Source organism: Larus michahellis, chromosome 3, assembly GCF_964199755.1.
Source record: "Larus michahellis chromosome 3, bLarMic1.1, whole genome shotgun sequence".
NCBI classification, from domain to species: domain Eukaryota; kingdom Metazoa; phylum Chordata; class Aves; order Charadriiformes; family Laridae; genus Larus; species Larus michahellis.
In genome coordinates, this window is record NC_133898.1 from 114740382 (window position 1) to 114760027 (window position 19646).

Sequence of the window (19646 nt, forward strand, 5' to 3'; positions counted from 1 at the left end):
TGCGCTGCCCCAGGTTACTCTGCGCTAGCTGGGCTGAACCCACTGCACCGCATTGGAAAAGGAGTTAGATTTTGGATTTTACATTAGACTTATGCTTACTTAAAAGCAAGGGAACATCCAACAGAAGTTAATTTGTTGCGTTGTTTTTTTCTCAAGAAATCCAGCTACACTAAGCACTAAAGACAGAAAGGCCCTTTTATCTCTGCTGGTTCCTCCTCCATATAAAGCACCACAGGTGACAGCCTCACTGGGAAAGAGCTGACGGCTCAGCCCCATCACCCCTGGGGCCCAACACCGCAAAACCGAGGGCTGGAAATGCAGGGTCAAGCCAGACGACACCCAGAGCTCCACGCAGGGAAACAGTCCAAGGTACAGCTTATTCCACTCTTCCAACCTGAGGGTTCCCCGTTTCATGTGCGAGAAGCTGCTCTGAACGTAGGGTCAAAGACCAGTGGGGGGCCACTGTGCTCACGCCCAAATTTTGCAACCCAAATTAAGTTAAATCCCATTGATTTCTGCTTCTATTTGAGCATGGTTTGAAAAATATCCAGAGATCTCTGTGCATAAAAAAACCCACCCACGAACCTTAGGGGATGGGATGAGAATTCTACCTGCTACCAGTACTGCATTTCCCAACTGCTCAGTCCTCACCGGATCCAAAATGCACAAGATTTGTTTGTTAAACTGTTGCCGGTGCAAGGAGCCCGTGAACTACCCCGTGCTCTGTTGCTACAACTCCTTCTGGGATTGTCTTGTTGAATTTGGGTGTAGAGCTCCAAGGTGACTTTTCTTATGGCATTCAAGACCAGCTATAGGCTACTTGAATTAAGATCGCCTTCAGTTACATCAGAGTAGATGAGAGAGAATCTGCCTCAGCAGTCTTTGACTTCAGCATGCTTCCCCCAGGGGCTGTACAAGAAAGAGCTCTGCAAGGCTTTTTTCCCCCCTCCCATTACAAAATGACATTTCTTTAATTGAATGTTTCGGCTATTAATATGAATTGGGTTGTCAAAGCACTGGGTAGGACACCCTCCGCCGCCCCCCCAAAAAAAATCTCTGTCAGAAGGTGCCCTGTGATGGACTGTAATTAAAATTTACCTAGGCACTTTTTGCTCTTCCCCTCTCCCAACTCAGTATCTACCAGGAGATAAGTATCCCTGGCAGGTCCCTGCACCCCGAGGCCAGCTCTCCCATAAGCCACTGGAAGGCTTTAGCACACTTGGCCACTAGAAGCCGACTCCTGCAAACAGCCATTCTGCAGCAAAGACCCCACATTTTGCAGAGATTTTTCTGCAGCATCGCCCCGCTGAGCCTCCCGCTTTTGCTGATACCACTTGGCTGGGAACAAGCGGTCTGTGGTTGAAGCTGCCGAATGGCCCATGCTGAGGGGACCCCATACACAGGCACCCGCTGCGCGGAGCGGTGCTTCGCAGAGCAGAGCGGCTTCCTGCCCCGGCCGCTGCGGCTGCTGCGAGAGTTGCTTTGTCAACAGGGTCAAGGCCCAGCTCTTACAGGAAGGAAGAATCAGACCCCGCCAAGCTGCAGCGCTTGATACATCGAACACGGGCTTGTTCAAGAAGCAGTTTCTCCTCAAATTGATTCATCCATCTGCAGCGTGAGGCACATTCTGTCTGCTGTCGCTTCTTTAATAACTACTCTGCACACACCTTGGGTTCAGATTTCCTAACACACACTGGACAGCTTTCTGCCAATTCAGACTCAGACAGCAACTTACACTGGGGCAAAACAGGGACTTTGTGTTCTCCTCGTACTGCTTGTCCAATTTCTTGTCCTATTGGAAAACAAACAAAAGCAAACCACACATTACAAAATAAGAAAGTTAAGTTTCACAATTGCAAGGCAATTGTGTTGCCGTTTCCCTGCAGGGACAGAGCAGGACATGGGGCTCTTTTCCCTTCCCCTGCCCCCTCCCCATCCATCCCAGGAGCACTTGGGGGTGCGGCAACCCTCTGCTCTAACCCCACGCTGCTGTCAGCGTCCCACCACATGCCCACGCTCCCAGCTGCCGTGAGCTCTCTCTCTTTCTCCATCCACCCAAGCTCAACCAAGACCACTTCCCGCTCTGGGTCTCTCCACAAAATGTGGGTGTCTTATTCCTTAGCAGGGCTTTAGAAAATTTTGACTCTAATGGAAGTTACCAAAATTATACTTGGGTAGAATTCAGGAGGCAGAGGAAGAAAATCTGCCTAGAAAACGATGGGAAGGGCTCCAGGGAATGAACAGTCATGGGAGCACTGGGTCTGTCAGAGCCCAGCAGAGTTCAGCAGGAGTTTTGCCGATTGAAGGAGCAGTTAAGTCCTACATACGCTGGATTCCCCCCCTGGGGTTTGCTAAAAGCTTCCCATCACCTTCTCCCACAGACATCTGCCATTTCACATATGAAAGGTGTTCTCTTACAGCTCAATCCAACAGAGCAGTCAGCTCAAAGACAGCTTACTCACCACGCAGTGCACAAGGATGCTGAGAGGAATCCAAAAAAGCAAGGAGAAAACAAGCACAGAGCCCACTATATTATCCGCTAGGAACTTCCCTGTGAAATCAGTTCAATTCTGTTAGTTACCTACCAAATACTGTTTCAAGAACATACACATCTATCCCCGTTCTGCAGCCACTGCTCATGCAAGCCAAGCCACGGAATTGCTCAGAGAAGCAGAGGCTGCAGGACTAGGCAAAGAGAAAAGAAATTATAAAGTTTTAGAAAACTGTATCCAATACGTTAACAATAACAGGTTTTTTCCTCTGTTCTCTGACGAGAAATGCTGATAGGCTGTAACACTGAATATGAGTTGACTGGGAACAGGCTATAATGAGTTAACCACGTCGCCCTCTCAATTATACAAGACACAAAGATGATCCGAGGGCTGGAGCACGGCTGCTATGAGGACAGGCTGAGAGAGCTGGGGCTGTTCAGCCTGGAGAAGAGAAGGCTCCAGGGAGACCTTATAGCCCCTTCCAGTACCTGGAGGTGGCCTACAGGAAAGCTGGGGAGGGGCTGTTTACCAGGGAGTGGAGCGATAGGACAAGGGGTAACGGTTTTAAACTGAAACAGGGGAGATTCAGATTAGATATTAGGAAGAAATTTTTTACTGTGAGGGCAGTGAGACACCGGAGCAGGTTGCCCAGGGAAGCTGTGGCTGCCCCATCCCTGGAAGCGTTCAAGGCCAGGCTGGATGGGGCTTTGAGCAGCCTGGTCTAGTGGGAGGTGTCCCTGCCCATGGCAGGGGGGTTGGAACTAGGTGATCTTTAATGTCCCTTCCAACCCGAATCATTCTGTGATTCTATGACACACTGTGAGTCTGTTACCAAAGTCTGATTTCACAGTCATGCGGTAGCTACCTGCCTCCACAAATAAATATTTGAACATCAAAGATATACAAATTCCTCTACCTGAGCAAGCTGAATAGCTTTAACAATTACCTAAGAAGCAATTTTGTTACCCTAGAACTGAAGATTGCAAGCTCCAAACACAGATAATTACACTGCGTAGGCACAGCATTACTGTGAGCATATGGAGTTACCCAGTCATTAGGCAGCACCAGCTTATTAAAAGGTTTTACACATTTCCAGTAACAGAGCGAGATGCTGGGGGGGTTACACTGGGGGGCCACCTGCTTGGGTGGCGTGCTGGGGATCAAGACCAAGGAGGGCCGTTGACAATCGCCAGCCAGTGACTCAGCACGGGCACACAGCTTGAGGTGCGTGACCTCAGTGGTTCTCTTAAATAAGAGAGAAATGAAGTTTTCCTCTCCCAGTGGGTTGACATTTAAACCCCACCGAGAGGCCCACTTTATACTACATTGAATCTAGCTGACCTCTAAAAAGACTGTCTGTTATTTCCTTTTCTCTAATTGACCTACTTCTTGGTATTCAGACAAGAAGCTATCGTCTCCTTTACAAGTTTGGAAGATGCCTAGAAAATAACAGTGGGAAAATGCAAAATGATCCCCTATCCTTTCAGCTTTAAAAGGCAAGATCAGTATTATCAAATTTGTAAAATGTATTGCAAAACTTGCAAAAATGTATTTATATATATCAGAAACACAGCTACTAGCCACCCTTGCAGGCAGGTGAATGAAAACAGTGAGCCAACTCCCTCCGAGGCTTTAAAGGTTCACGTCCTGAACGAAAAAACCCCAAAGGATATGGTTACATATCTTACCAAAAGTATTGATGCTGAGTTGGTCTATGAAATCCCAAAATCGTTCAATCACATCCTGTACTTGCTTCTCGCATTTGCCCTGCGAAAGTAAACACTTATTTACAAAATAATCTTATGCTATCTAAGCATGAACTACTGCCGTCTTGGGGAGGGAAGAAGATACAAAGACAGTAATGAAATTAAATCTACACAGCAGCACTCGACCCACATTCTGAATACAGGTTTACACTCATGCCCAGTACCAGCAGTCATTTTTATTGCCTTTATTTTTGGCAAAATAGTTTCGATTCTATTGCCGTCTGAAACAGAAGAAGTTTTAATGTTTGAAACGTGCAAAAACCACCCCACCCTCACCCCACGTTAGGGGATATAAAACTGAGGTTTCTGGAGAGGTTTAAGCGCTGGAAGTCTTGGTTCCCATTACCTGCCGAGAAGGGTGCAGCTCTCGGGAGCCCAAGGTTACAGACAGACTCCCAGATCTGGCTGTGTTGGTTTAACACAGCACATCATGGGTCTTTCAGTTCTGCCAGCAGAAGGGCTGGGGCATGCCCTCCCAAATTCACTTCTGCCAACACCCAGTTTAGCTTCAACCGTTGGCGTCTGCAGGTGACACGACTGTGTGTGCAGCTGTACCGTGGAAACAGTCACCGAGCGCCAGCAGCCCACCAGTCTCCCTGCCACGGGCTCACTGCCCCTTTCAGATACCGCCAGCTACATTTTCATGGGATTGCTCCCTGACCCAAATTATTTTAGTCAAAATTAATTGAGTTAACGTGAAGAGCTGAAACAGCAAGCACTGCAAAGCCAGACGAGCTTACGGCAGCACTCATTCACCTCCTTCGCACAAACTGCCGGCTGGCTGAGCGGTGGGGAGCGGGAGAAGGGGGTAATAAGCCATGGCAGAAGGTAACAGCTTCACCGTCCACAGGAGTTTAGCAGAACTAACTTCCATCTACAGCCTCAGGCACCCTTTAATATTTAGTCAGTGGAGACATACTTACACAGGACACAGAAGAGGCTTAGCTAAAAAGTAAAATTACTGAACAGAAAGTTGGTTCTGTTTTAACTTAAACCAGGACAACCCTGCTCAGCGGTATGCCACGCTTTGGCTTCTCTTTGCCAGCAGAGTCCTCACCACAGAGGACTCTCAAACACCCAGCCAGAGATGCAGAGCATGCAGTGCACTGACATCTGGAAAACTTACATTTGTATCGCAGAAGCCCACAGTGCAAGGCTTCCCCTTGCGCAGGAACAGGAACTGGTCGTTAGCATCGACGTAGGGTATGCACCTATCCTGCTCGTCCCGACAGCACACTTTGCATGAATTATCCGTTTCTGTAATAAAGCAACAAACTCATTCCTTAGCAGCACCAGGAGTTACCTGCAATCCATAACCACGCAGATGCATAACCCCACGTGTCCCTGGCTGACTGCGTTCCTGCCCAGCTTCCCTGCAGGCAAGGCAGGGCTGTACAAATCACCCAATTTTGGGCACTCTGATGACCAAGCCTGAAACTCAGCCAGATGCCCTGTACAACATATTAGGGCACACAGTGTGACCAAGCTCTCCAAGCTGATACTCCAACACTGCAGGAATCAACAGGCACGTGAAGAGGTTCCAAACATGTCCAAGACACAGATTTAAATATTTCTTGGACTTGGCTCCTCTAGGCACCCTTCTCCTTGGCTACACCCTCCATCTCAAACAGCGGGGCTCACAGCACTTCCCTGCACTGCCCTTGTGAAGCCTTTCTCCTGCTCGCAGCTGCTTTACCAGTTTTGAGAGCCGAGATGAAGAGCAAGGGAACAGCAAAGCTTACTGACAGAAGTATAAGACAGGCAGGTTTGCAGTACCAGAGGACTGGACTCAGGGATCCTGTGTTCTCAAGGCACTTTAACCTCTTTGAAATTGTTCTTTAGTGACTTGTTGGAGGCCCCCTCTCCTCTGCCAGGTGCCTGGTCCCGAGGCTGATTGTGATCTCTTTACAACCAGAGAACAGATTTTCCCTCCCGTCCGCCTGTGGCGGAGGAGATGGAGGGTGGGAGAGCACCCTCTCCTTTAACTGGGGTGGCCAGACTGTGAGCCTCATCTTAATGTCTTCAAACCCAGACCACCACAGGACAAGAGGACATCCACGTTGCTTTCCCAAACCGAAAAAACTAACAGTTTAGACTTTTTCAGAAACCATAAACTCAGCCCTCCAACAGGCAAGCCCACAGCGAGGCCGGCACTCTCCAAGGAGCAGAGCTGAAGCACACATTTCAGTTCAGTCCCACGTCACCCACCGTTGCACGCACAGGACCGCAGGTTCTTCTCCCTCTCACAGAAAGGGACACACTCCCCATCCTTGCACTTCCCCATGTCCACACAGACCGTGTCATCTGGAGCATTCCCTGGAGGGGGGCACTCGCTGCTGTTCCCTACAGATGGGGGTCAACAGGGTGGGAGGACTGTGTTAGAGTAAAGGGCAGAGCACCTAAGCCGTGCAGAAGAAAAAAGGACAATAAAGGAAATCCAAACTCATCCCAGGGGGTCCCCCAATAGCTTGTTCTTGGCTTTCATCTGCAGGCTACCTGCCAGCTCCTCCGAGAGGCAGCAAAAGCTTTGGAGGCTTTCAACAACTCAGGCATTGTGGCACTCCAGTGACCATGCAGTAGGTAGCAGACCCTGGAGGCGCCATCAGCAAAGCAGGAGCTCTGACTTGACTCCTTGCCTCCAGGAAAGATTATGAGGGGGAAGTAAACAAGCGGGGAAGTGAAGCAGAGTTGCAGTAATTCCACAATTTCTATGGCAAGATTCAGCTCATTCTTGTCCACTTTCCAGTGACACACCCTGTTTTGCTTTTTCTTTTTTTAAGGCAAAGAAAGAAGGAGAAAAAGAAGGGAAAAAAATAATCAACATTTTTCATGTTCTGGGCAGTAAATCACCAAGTGATTCTTGAACTACAATGAAACTCATTATAGGGCAATTTTGTGATGCTTAACTGGTCTCTAAAATTACACGTACTGGATGAATAAAGGGCATTAGTTTGAAAGCGGATCGAACAGGACACTGAGCCTGAAGCGCTTGGCTAGCTGACGTAAAGGGGACAGAAACACGTCCTACCAGTGCAAAAAGACTCTCCTTTACAAGTGGCATTTATGGCTTCCTGGCATTTCTTCTGTGCACTTTCAAACTGGCAGCCTTTACAGCAGGGACTGTTCCGATCACTGTGGAAAGATCAAAAGGAAAGGCAGAAATATTCAGCAATTTTTTAAAAAAAACAAGTACAAGCATGACAAGGCCGGGGAAAAGGATGTTTCAGGAAAAAAAAAAAAGCTACTTCTTGGAGATTAATTCAGTGACTCAAAACTCTTGCCCTCTCTGCTCCCTCCCACGACCACCTTTCTACTCCCCCACTCACTCTTCATTTACCGAAGGTGAAAGCACGTAGAAAGTACACACTGAGAGGCAACACGGGGATCCTTATATTTATTCAAGGCACCTGGATGCTCTTATCACTTGTTGTGCAACTTTGGACACAATCTTCCACTGTTTTCTTCCCCACACGTTTTTCCCCCCACTTGTCCTGACGGTTTACCACTCTTTATTCTGCGCTCTCTTTATTCTCTTCATTCTGCATCTAATGCAAGAAGGCCCTTATTACAAACACACACGACAGCAGGCCACTAAAGCTGAGGGAATTTCTTGCGAGTTGCACGACCCCTCTACTGTTACGAGGTGCAGAGCTGACCTCCGAAAAACGAGGCTGGACACTGCACTGCAACAGGGCCACAACACCCAAAGAGCAAGACCAGAAAGAGGACTCATTCAGCGCAGTCCCTGCATTGTCTGCTCAAGCACATTTTGCAGCAGTCTTGAAAATACCAGTATGTGACCCCAGTTTGAAGCTGCCTTGCAATACAAGCAAAAACTGTATTTGCACAGGAAGTTTGCAAAGGAAATGTTTAATATTAATTTTTGAATGCCTGATTTTTGTTCTTAAATATAACAACAATCACCTCTAAGCCTGTAGCTCTTGGCACTTTTCAGAAGAAGTAACAGAATGCCATAAAAATTAAATGTATGCAAACAGCGCATGCACACAGCAGCCTTTCCTGAAATCCTTTACTGTGTTCAGCTCCCACATTTAGCCTTAAAGCCAGGAAACAGGTCTGTGACACTGCAGGTGGCTTTAGGAACTTTCGGCCCAGCTCACCGTTCTCTCCTATGTAAGAGAAGTTGCAACTTATTTCCCCTTACCTGCATTTGGCGCCTTCTTTCAGTTTACAGTCTGCAGAGCAGCAGGGATCAGCCTGTTGGTACAAGAGGCCAGGATCGCACTCCTCGCCTTCATCCACCCTGGAGTTCCCACACACTTTATTGTTGCGCTCTTTGAAGCACTCCTGGGCCTTGATCTCTATGGTCCTATGGATGGATTTTTTGCTGCAGCTTGAGAACATCTAGAGAGTCACGAGGGGAAAGAGCAGCACTGAGGAGCGTACCTTTCTATCAACACCTGGCATCTAAGACAGCCTCAGCCTCCTTACGCCTCCAAATTCTGGTGTCTCAGAAAGCAGTTACTCCCTCTGTACTACCAGCTTGATACCTTGGAAAAATTTTAAGATGGGAAAGTAATGGTTGGGTCCATAAAGGACACTGCTACGCTACAATGCAGGGACACCCACACGCAGTCTGGCTCAGGGTCACAGAACCAACTCCAGCTCTCCAAACAGCTTGAGGAGCACTAGCAACTATCCCCAGCAAGGGCTGTGAAGTTGTAGCAATAGGGAGAGACTGTACTGTCTCTCGGCAGCAGGGCTAGGCATGAACCACAACAAGCCAGACTAGACTGCAGGCTAATCATTCCCTCGATAGTCTCGGTTTCTCATCTGCAGAACCGGCATAATGTCAAGTCCACACTGCCAGTGCAAGCTTCTGAGACCGGAGAGCACCATGGCTACAGTGTCTGGCAGCCTCTCTGCAACGAGAAGAGCTATGGACCACCCAAATGCTATTCGGTACTTCCTTTTAGGAAGATGCATCCACAGCTAATTACAAACAACTAATTAAAAAAGCACCTGACCGCTACAAACTCCAGTGAAACTCAGAATCCAAAGATGAACTTATCTTGCAGAGAACCCAACAGCATGCAAGTATGTTTTCTTCTTATAGCTAATCCATTACATTCCTGACGGTTTGAAGCTACAGGAATCATTAACTAAATAGAGTTTCCATGCAAAGGGTCATTGACCACAGCAGAAACTCGTACGTGGAAGCAAAACCATGCAACCGTACCTTGTTGTTTTCATGATCTCCACTGACGGCAATTGGATACATAACATATTTCCCTCCTTGGTCTTCAGTGGGGGCACATTCTGGCAGACTATCAGGATCGTGCTCTGCTCCAAAGTTATGTCCAAGTTCATGCGTCGTAACCAGGTCAGCCTCCTTTTTTGAACATGAAAAAAAGCAATGCTGAAGAAAAAAAATCAGTCCAAGCAGGACAGGACAGAAGATCCCAGCTACTTCCAGGCCACCCTCAATTCTAAGATATACTGAGATGGACAGGGATTTACCTATGAACATTTTATTTGTTTGTTTTAGAAGTGTGGAACTGAAGGCAAGTAAAATTATGGTCCATTTCCAAAGGCAAGTTCCAGGACTGTGTTTGAATACTAAACCACTGTTAAAGGCAAAATGCTGTCCTACAATACCAACTGGATCTTATTTTCAATGCAATGCAGATGCTTCAAGTATCAAAATTTGCTTTTAAATAGCTGGAAGTCATAAAAAGTTAAACAGAAAACAATCCAAACAAACACCATCTAGTACATTTAGTTGATCTCCTGTTTAACGTATCTTGCCATTAGAATTACTTATTCTAAATGGATGATGACATTAGGAGTGTGAATAAGCTCTTCTACTACACGACTACTAGGCAAGACATCTGCAAATGTGGCCCGACAGGGATGGATTTCCAACGCCATTTATGCAAGACAGGACTCCCTCTGCTGGGGATCCCAAACTGGCTCTGCCTCGCTGCACTGCGTGCCTCCCTGCAGTGCCTTGACCAGCAGATGGTGTCAAGCTCACAAGGTGACAACCACAAATAAAGCTAGCATAGAAATAAAAGTTAACCACAAGGAGACCGAGCAGTTCACAAGAGAAAGAAGCAAGTTTGAAGAGCTAACCGTCATTTCTGCTGCTGTGCAGGCACAGGAAGGACCAAGCACTGCAATGAGCAGCACCAGTACCCAGCCCAGGCATAGCTAATGCGAGAGCCAGAGACCAAGGGATCACTCCTGTGCTTCATTGTGTTTACTTTGGGGAAGGGTTTTAAGCAAGTGGTGTGTTGGTTTTTTTTAAACCCAATTGGACACCATGCAGCACTCTCCCTGTGAAACCAATACCTAATGCTCCTGCTGCCTCATCCCAAGCTTTGTGCCTGCTACTGGGAAGACAACAAACTTAATTTCCTTTGTAATCCAAGGCAGAACTCCAGCATGGAGACTGAACAACAAATGCAAATAGCACAGCAACAGCTAGAGCTCTTTGTCAACATCCCTCTAACACAAAGCTTCACTGTCTTTTTTTTTCCCTAGCTTCTTGACAGCTTCTGTGCCAAGTTTTAGCCCACACATCAATTATGAATTCCCTTTATAATCAAGCTACAGAAAAGCACAGCTGAGAAGTCAGCAGAAGTCAGCAAAAGAGAAAAATGCCCAACTGCAAAGACTTGGTAGATGCAAACACAGGCACTACTCCGGTGTCTTTACAAGTGAGACAAAGCTCATATTCAGGCTTTTATGTATTCAACTATCTCATCAAGTATGAAAAAAAAAATAAATCCAGACAGCATCAATTTACATTAGGCTTGGTATTAGCACCAACAAGCCGTGTCTGTTATACTGTTCTCTGTTCTACTTATTCAGGACACACAAAAAAATCCGGTAGAGGAATTTCATTAAAAGGCCCAAACTAAAACTCCTACTTTGCCTGCGCTACTTTCACTGCTTTTCCTTGCAAATGGAACAGACCAAGTGTCCGCAATCATCCACCTGCATGTTGTAGGTGTATGTAATAGCAAACACAAAAGTTTTTTCATACTTGAATCAGCAGGATAATTTTATTCTTACTGTAAGGCTACTGTATAATACTGCTTGTTCTGTTTGAGGGTGTGTTTGTTGGTTTTTTGTTGTTGTTTTTTGTTTGTTTTTAAGCAAAAGACATTTAAATTCATTTTTAGAGCGCAAAATCCTGTTTATATCTGGACACCTACGGCTCCTATTAGACACTAGCTATTTTTCCTCATTCCTGTTCCGCAGTGAATTCAATCTTCAATTCCATTCAGTCCCAACTCCCCTTTGTCAGCAAGAACAAAAATGGTGATTTTGGTTTTGTGATCTATATCCTTGTCTCCAGGGATCTGACTCAATCAGAAAGCCAGCAGCTTGTTTGTGAGCACACAGAAGCTTGTCACAACCCCATGGCACACATCACCAACACACCGAACATTTACGCTCTGCAGAGGAGGATACTCTCTCACCTTTGTGAGGATGGTCTTCCCATAGTTCTTGGTGCTGGTTAAGCCGCTGTTCAGATAGATGTCCTTCTTTGCAATTTGACTATAATAAGCTATAGAAGTGAGAAACAAAGAAATAAAAATTGACAAACATTGTTCTTAGGTTTCGGGTTTTTGGGGGGAGAGAGGGATCCTTGTTTGGGGAAATTATCAGCTTTATTGTTCTCCCAGGCTCACCAGTGAGACCCTGCCTCTTGCCAGTTTTTGGAATGAGGAATCTTTCAAGCACAGCACAAACACCTCATGTATTGCAGTAAAGGGGAAAAAATAAGAAATTTCCAAAACAACAGCATCTGCCATTCCAGAACTGCTGCAAGATGCACACACACAAAGCAGCATTTGGCCTAGGGTTTGTTCTATCCATCTTGTTCACACCAGATAGCTTAGCGACTTTCATCCTTCCCTCCCTTCATTTTCCAGCTCCAGCCAAGAAAACAACATCTATTCTATCCAAAAGGCAGTGACTAGAGCCTAGGCAAATAACACATCATGCTTTGTGAAAGTTGGAGAAGAGGATTAAACAAAAATAACAAAAACTAGCTTTCAACCCACGACTGGGATGGAAGAAAAAGAAGCCTTGCCTTTAGGACAAATGCCACCATGGCTGTTAGGTCTGGGAGAGCCAACGTAAGCCAATCCAAGCGTTCCCATGTCAAAATCTTGATACGTGAAGAGATGAGCAAGGCACACATGAGCTGCTTTCTCAGCAATATCAAAGCTAAATTGCTTTAAGGAAAAAAAAAAAGTAGTCAAATCTTTATAAGACACTTTATGGTGTATATTAGAAGTTATAGATAAGAACATTTACCTAATGAGCCAGACAAGCACCTTCTAGATCTGGTTAACTCTGAAAAAAGCAGCTGTTTAGCTGTCCTACAGAGCTGTAGAAAATTAAATTAATACCCAAGTACATTGTACGCATTCATTTACATAACGTGTCTATTCATTTCCCCTTTTCACAGAAAGGGGAAACCCAAGCACCATAATTTGATGAAGGTCACAAGGCAGCCAGTCTCAGGGCCAGACGTATCAGCACTGCCTTTCTGACTCAGGCCACATACTAATAATTCTAATTGGTGTGTGCTCTATAATTATGCAACGGAGCCCTTTCCCATGGGCTACAGGGCACATCAGCTAGTTAGACTTTGTGTAGCATCTGCACGTCCTGGGAAGGAAGTAGAGGAGTTTCATCTGTTACTACAGAGCAGCTGTATGAATGAGTAATTCTCTGGAAGGGGCACCATTTTTCAAGGGTTACAGTAAACCTACCTCTAGCAGCATTTTCACATCCCAGGCATCTTTCTTATCATCTGGGTAACTTTTTGCCATATTGTAATGCTTTCCTCCGGGTTTTACAAGATTTGGCTCATTGTGGATGATAATCTACATTTCAAGAAGGGCAATAATAATGCAGAGGAATTTTGGTCAATTTTATAGCTACAGAAAAGCTTTCTATGTAATCTTAAATGTCTCAATAGATCTGCAAAGAGAAAAATTCAGACTCAGCATGCTTCTAATGTTAACTTTTCAGCCTCTGCTAGTTAAGATACACCAACTACATCATAAGTAACTACACCAGCCCTTTTATAGGGTAACATCAACAGTTTTCACTGTAGCATTCTGCTTTCATATACATGTTACTCTATCAAAGAAACCAAATACAACCAGGATTTACATCTAACATAAATAACCCCAAACCATTTCAGAGTTCTATCTAACCAAAATGTATTTTAATGTATTGCTACTTTCCCAGTAACCTAGAATTAGGGCAACATGTTCTTTCCCCCTCCCCACCCAATTAACTCTTGTTCCTTGTTCCTGCAGACCTTTTCCCAGCAAAGGGGCATCTAGCTTGTACCACAACTCTCTGTGTTCCATGTGACAGATCTTCCAGTACTCTGAGCTGATAGATTCCTCTTCTTTTTAATGTCCTTTTCCAGATCTCTGTTCACTAACTTTCAGCAGCCATCATACAAATTGAAGTCACTGTATCCCCCGTGTCCACCCCATACCGGTATCTAAACTATCATGGTATCTAAGTGAGTCATAAAAGCTCTTCAGTCAGGATTTGTGTTTTTTCATCTGTGTTCAAGGCCCACTCAGGTTTTGTAAGCTAAGCACTTAAACACAAGCATTAAATACATGCATAAGAGTACATCTGGCAGAAACAAGAATCGCTTATATTCAGGACCAAAAAAACCCAGCACCTGTGAATTGAGATTAACTATGGAAAGATACTCCCTAAAAACTCCCGTCTCAAATACTGCAAGGAACACGGGCATGCTGTGTCAGATCATTAAACATCACCTCTGGCAAGATGATCTTTCAGAGCGCTCCTGGCTGGAGTTAATAATGTAGGATTTGATTATTTTAGCTCTAATCCAGATAAAATAATCAGAAACCCTGATATCTAAACCATATTCTTATCCTTTAAATTGGAAACCCTTTGCATAGTTGAGTCAATACCTGCTCTATCTGTATGCCGTACCCATTGAAGGCTCCATTGTCCCAGGAAGTATTTCGGTAGATGTCATCTACTCTGTCTATCAATTCAATCTACACAGAAAAGAAAAACAAGTTATTTAGTTCTGAGCTTTCATGTAATAAAGTTTAAGACACTCAGAGAAGCTGCAACATACTTTTCTAGAAACACCCACTTCAAATTAAGACTGAACCTCATATAACATAACAGACATACTCACCAATCCAAAAACAACAGCACTTGGATCCAGAGACTATTATCAAATACCCTTGAAAATTTTCCATCATAAAAAAGCAGTACAAACTTTCCCATTTATCGCTTTCATTTGTGTAGTGGAAGAGCAACAATATTAAGAACATCTTGGGAAACCCTTTGTTCATATATGAGATTTCCATGTTTCTTTGAGGGGAAGGGCAGAGGAGGGAGTTGTTTTTACTGCTTTGTTTTAGCACGATGCTTAACTAGTTTAACTGACCCCTGAGGCTTGCTTCCCTCTCCCAGCCAAAAACCTGTTATTTTCCTCATCATGGTTCAGGCACAAGGTTCCAGAAAGTCTCTCATCAGTGCTCACTATCAATACCTCTCTTTTCAAGCTGTTCTCATCTTCCTAAAAAACACCTTCTACTAAATATAAGCCATCAAACTTGCTCAGAATGAGAAGGGACGTTCAGAGACACTCGATAACAGCTTATGCTTGAGTTTTCCAATCACTGCGTTGTTAACAGTACGCATCTACCTAGGAAACACAAGAGTAAGCTAGTCTCAACATATGTCAGATGCTGAGATAATAACATCTCTGCAAACACACAAATTGAGGCTCCGTTACCTAGGGAATGTAAACATTTCTGGGACAGAAAGGTCAAAAAGCCAGCAAAGGTGGAACAGAGTGATTAGCATTTCAAAGATTCAGGCGCAGAAAGAGACTCTTGACAAACAACAGACCTCCAGAAGTGGTTTCATGTGTTTTTGTCTCCAGTCCCCAAACCCATACTCTCCACTTCTGCTGAAAGGCTGTGGGCAGGTGTTCTATTTCACAAAAAGTTGTCAGGTAGACAATTCAATTGTACTGGTTTTGGCTGAGTTACTTGGTAAGCTGTACACGTGATGGAGCCTTGCTTTCCTGAGGATGGATAAACACCTGCCTGCTATGGGAAGCAGCAAATTAATTCCTTATTTTGCTTTGTTTGTGTGTGCAGCTTTTGCTTTAAATTGTTTTTATCTCAACCCACAAGTTGTCTCACACCTTTACTCTTCCGATTCTCTCCCCGTTCCACCAGGGAGGAGTAAGCGAGCGGCTGGGAGGAGCTGAGCTGCCTGCTAGGGTTAACCCACAACACCTATGTACAATTAAATTGTTTACCATGCCTGCTTCTAATTTTATTGTTCTAGACAGCAGATCCTGGAAGAATCTGGAGGGGGAGGGGGATCTATACAAGTTGGGTTTGCCTCTCCTATGAGCTTTAAGTGTGCTTGAACTATAAAGATGCTTGGATTGTTAGCAGTGGATTTCAAAATCCAGGAGATTCTAAAGCTCTGACTAGAAAAAGAAAATTTCTTAGGTAGAAATCAGCACAGCCATGAGAAGTATGTGAAGGTAAAGGATTTGTTTATAAGTGAAACTTGAAGATTGTTTAACTACAGTATCACCATTATAAAATATTTTTAAAGCATGATTTGGCATCTTCCCAGGTAAAAAGCACACATAGCCATGAGAAGTAAATACATTATGTTGTACAGAAGTAGTATAAGCTGTACATTGTTTTAACTACTGCATCACTATTTTTTCCTGAATTTATTCTAGCAAATGGTAACAGAGTATATTTAACTTACCAAATAGTTTATAGTGGTACTCTCTTCCCCACGGCCCATATACTTGAAAAAACGATGATCTGCCACTACCAGCATCTTGCACGTGTTTTTGGAGGTCTCTGGAACAGCTCTTTTTTTCCGATGGATGCTTGCTAATGTGAACATTTTAAATAAAATTAAATAAGCACTCAGTAAAACTGCCATTGCTGTGTCCTTATTTAGGACATGAATGTGAGTTTGGGTGGGTTTCTGAGGGCAGAATGGGGATGTTTAGTTTAAAGGTTTTTTTAGTAACTACTTTTAAATTTTGTTTTCATAAGAGTCTTCAAACTTCTTGTAAGGAAACGTAAGTATAGTAGCAAAATTGAGTTATTCAACAGATTTACCTATAGAGCTTTTATGGTCATCGCCTCAGCCTTAACACCTCTCCTCCTCTTGTTCCTAGTCATTAACCCAACCTCTGCTGACACAGCAAAGGATGGAGGAAAAAGGGACCAAAAAGTCTCAAAACGCCATCACAGCAAAAGATGGATTCTTTGAGTCACCACCAGGTGCACAGGGCACAGATACTAAGTTGTTTTAATGTTCACCTTCAAAAGTGTACCTACATTGCTGCCAGCTATCACAACAAACACCGCTTAGGCCTGATGAAATCACTTCCTCTCCTTAGCCTACACTTTGGTAGGGCCAAACATCCTTTCAACAAGCCAGGAAGAAACATGCCCTGAGTGACAGTTTCTTCCTTTCATCAGTTGCAGGTCCTGCATTTCAGTCACAACAACCCCAAGCAACGCTACAGGCTTGGGGAAGAGTGGCTGGAAAGCTGCCCAGCAGAAAAGGACCTGGGGGTGCTGGTGGACGACCAGCTTAACATGAGCCAGCAGTGTGCCCAGGTGGCCAAGAGGGCCAACAGCATCCTGGCTTGTATCAGGAATAGCGTGGCCAGCAGGAGCAGGGAAGTGATGGTGCCTCTGTAGTCGGCACTGGTGAGGCCTCACCTCGAGTGCTGTGTTCAGTTCTGGGCCTCACTGTACAAGAGGGACATTGAAGTGCTGGAGTGTGTCCAGAGGAGAGCTACCAGGCTGGTGAGGGGTCTGGAGACCAGGTCACCTGAGGAGAGGCTGAGGGAGCTGGGCATGTTTAGCTTGGAGAAGAGGAGGCTGAGAGGAGACCTCATTGCCCTCTACAACTGCCTGAAAGGAGGTTGGAGAGAGATGGGTGTTGGCCTCTTCTCCCAAGTGAATAATGACAGGACCAGAGGAAATGGTCTGAAGTTGTGCCAGGGGAGCTTTAGATTAGATATTAGGAAGAATTCCTTTACTGAAAGAGTGGTCAGGCACTGGAACAGCCTGCCCAGGGAGGTGGCCGAGTCACCATCCCTAGAGGTGTTTAAGAAACGTCTAGATTTGGCACTTCAGGGCATGCTCCAGTGGCAGAGATTGTAGGTTGTTTGGTTGGACTCAATGATCTTAAGGGTCCTTTCCAACCACGAAGATTCTGTGATTCTGTGGTTGGGCTTTTTTGGATGGGGATGGGCATGAGGAAGAGTGCTGTTTTTTTCCCCCCCATCAATGAATTTAAAGAGCTAATAGTTAAACTAGGAGCAGCAACGCAGATTATTGCCCAGGTTCTGATCTTACTCGCTGATATAGCCAAAATTCAAGCGTTTGTTTTGAAGACACTGCTCTCCCAAGGCACGGACGCTCACCTTCATTTTGTTTCCTGTCTTCCAGTCCTTTTGGCAACAGTTCTTCTTCGTTCAGCTTTAAGTAACCGCACACTTTGGGGGACTGCAATCTTGAGAAATCTTTAATATCTTCAGATCTGTAGACCAGCAGTCTTTCATCCTGCACATTATCTACAAATCTCCACAGTGGCTGACGGGAGAAGACAAACAAAAATGCAATTAGTTAGGAACACAGTGAATGCAAAGACTAAGTCTATGTAAGTAAAAAAATTATATGTATGTACCATGAAATCTCCACAGCTTTACACGTACAACACACACAAATGCATTGGACTATGACTCTGGACCACAAACACAAAAATGCTTTAAATCACAATCAAAGAGCTATTATATGATCTTAATGTAAAACACAAGTACATTGGTTTGGGTATTCTAATCACATTTTTACACTTTAACATGACTGGATTTCCCAGGTTTACCCATAATTCTGCATATCCTTGGGTTTGGAGACAATTACAATATCCATATAACAGTCATAATTACTGTTATTCAGCCATTCTAATACAGCTTGTGTCTGGGAATATACTGCACTTAACAACTCATTAGGATAGTCTCTAATTATATATTTGTTGAATATTTTTTTAAACCAATAGTCTAAAATAACACAAGCAATGAAAGTGGTGAAAAACAGAAACAAGGGAGCAGGGAAAAATAACAGATTTTCAAATAAAGCCAGAAGAATGGGAAAAATTCCAAACTGTAACAAAAGCCAAAATTTTAGAAAGCTCAACAGAGCTCAGCTCTCTTCAGAAAGCTGCACAGTTTGTTATTCTAGAGAACATGATCACCACTAACTACTAATGTTATCCATTTCTATTTCTAAAACCCCTTCCTGTTTGAAACATACCTTCTCCCTGATGTATCTAAAACATGCTAATGTTAGAGAATGTCACTCACTAATAAAACTCAGCACTGGTGAAAGTCAAAGTTGTTTCACATTTCTCTCCCTCCTCACCCCAGAACAAACACCACCACCAAGTATATTATGAGCTACAGAGTTGTCAATGCAATTAACCAGAAACACCAACAGGGAAAAGAGATGATTGTCTGAATGTTGCTTTCAACAGTAACGTGTACCTCTATATTGTATTCTTCTCCATCAGTATTAATTCTTACTGTAAAGTCTTCATCCCCAATATGCGCCACAACCTTGGAATTATGCTTTCCTTTAACATAAGCAAGGAAAAAATAAATTAACTTGGCTCTATTCGCATGCACTCCTGCACAGATGCTTTTTTTTTTTAATTTGCTTTAAACTTCAAGTCAAATTGTCTTCCTCAGTCTCCGAAGAACACTATATTGTCCGGTTTACAGAAAACAAAAAAAAAGAACCATCACTGTCCCCCAGCCTTAACTTCCCCATGATCATAGCCATCAAGACTTAGATTTAATTGATAATTTTGCAGAAAGTGTTGAGGTGGCTGTGGGGATTAGTAATGGGACACAGAATATTTCTGCCAGCAAAAGCAGCTTGCATCTTACCACTATCAGACAGCAGTTTCACGGCGTCAGCCTGCATTCCAGTGGAAAAGACTTTCACCACATCACAAAGGCAACATAAAAATCAAAACAACTTAGCAGAAACATCAGAAAGATACCCTTTCTTTGCAGAAAAGCAGTCTGCAAAGAACCATCGTAAAGACTTTTAATATAACAATCTGGGCAACACTTCATCATCACTACCTGGACTTTGTGTTCCAGGACAAGGAACGCTTAAGTCCTACATTCCAGTTGTAATTAAAGCCACCATCATCATTTTCAAAAAAAATCACAAGCCGCTGCCTGAGTAAATTATACCTTTGTGTTCTGCCAAACCAAAGAGTCCTAATATTAGAACCTTGGTGCAATAACTCAAAAAACCCC

General features: G+C 44.3%; 1 protein-coding gene across 2 annotated transcripts in view; it reads right to left on the reverse strand.

Moving 5' to 3' along the window:
• ADAM17 (ADAM metallopeptidase domain 17) overlaps positions 1-19646 on the reverse strand; it is a 36226-nt gene that overhangs the window by 2251 nt on the left and 14329 nt on the right. For both annotated transcript variants that reach the window (XM_074581812.1, XM_074581813.1), the window contains exons 4-18: positions 18861-18949; positions 17745-17913; positions 16058-16188; positions 14212-14301; positions 13015-13128; positions 12327-12471; positions 11710-11798; positions 9459-9611; positions 8424-8623; positions 7287-7390; positions 6467-6601; positions 5385-5515; positions 4181-4259; positions 2463-2551; positions 1736-1792 (exon numbers count right to left, since the gene is read on the reverse strand). In XM_074581812.1, coding sequence (XP_074437913.1) covers positions 1736-1792; positions 2463-2551; positions 4181-4259; positions 5385-5515; positions 6467-6601; positions 7287-7390; positions 8424-8623; positions 9459-9611; positions 11710-11798; positions 12327-12471; positions 13015-13128; positions 14212-14301; positions 16058-16188; positions 17745-17913; positions 18861-18949 — 1775 coding nt within the window. The remainder of the gene's footprint in view (positions 1-1735; positions 1793-2462; positions 2552-4180; positions 4260-5384; positions 5516-6466; positions 6602-7286; positions 7391-8423; positions 8624-9458; positions 9612-11709; positions 11799-12326; positions 12472-13014; positions 13129-14211; positions 14302-16057; positions 16189-17744; positions 17914-18860; positions 18950-19646) is intronic.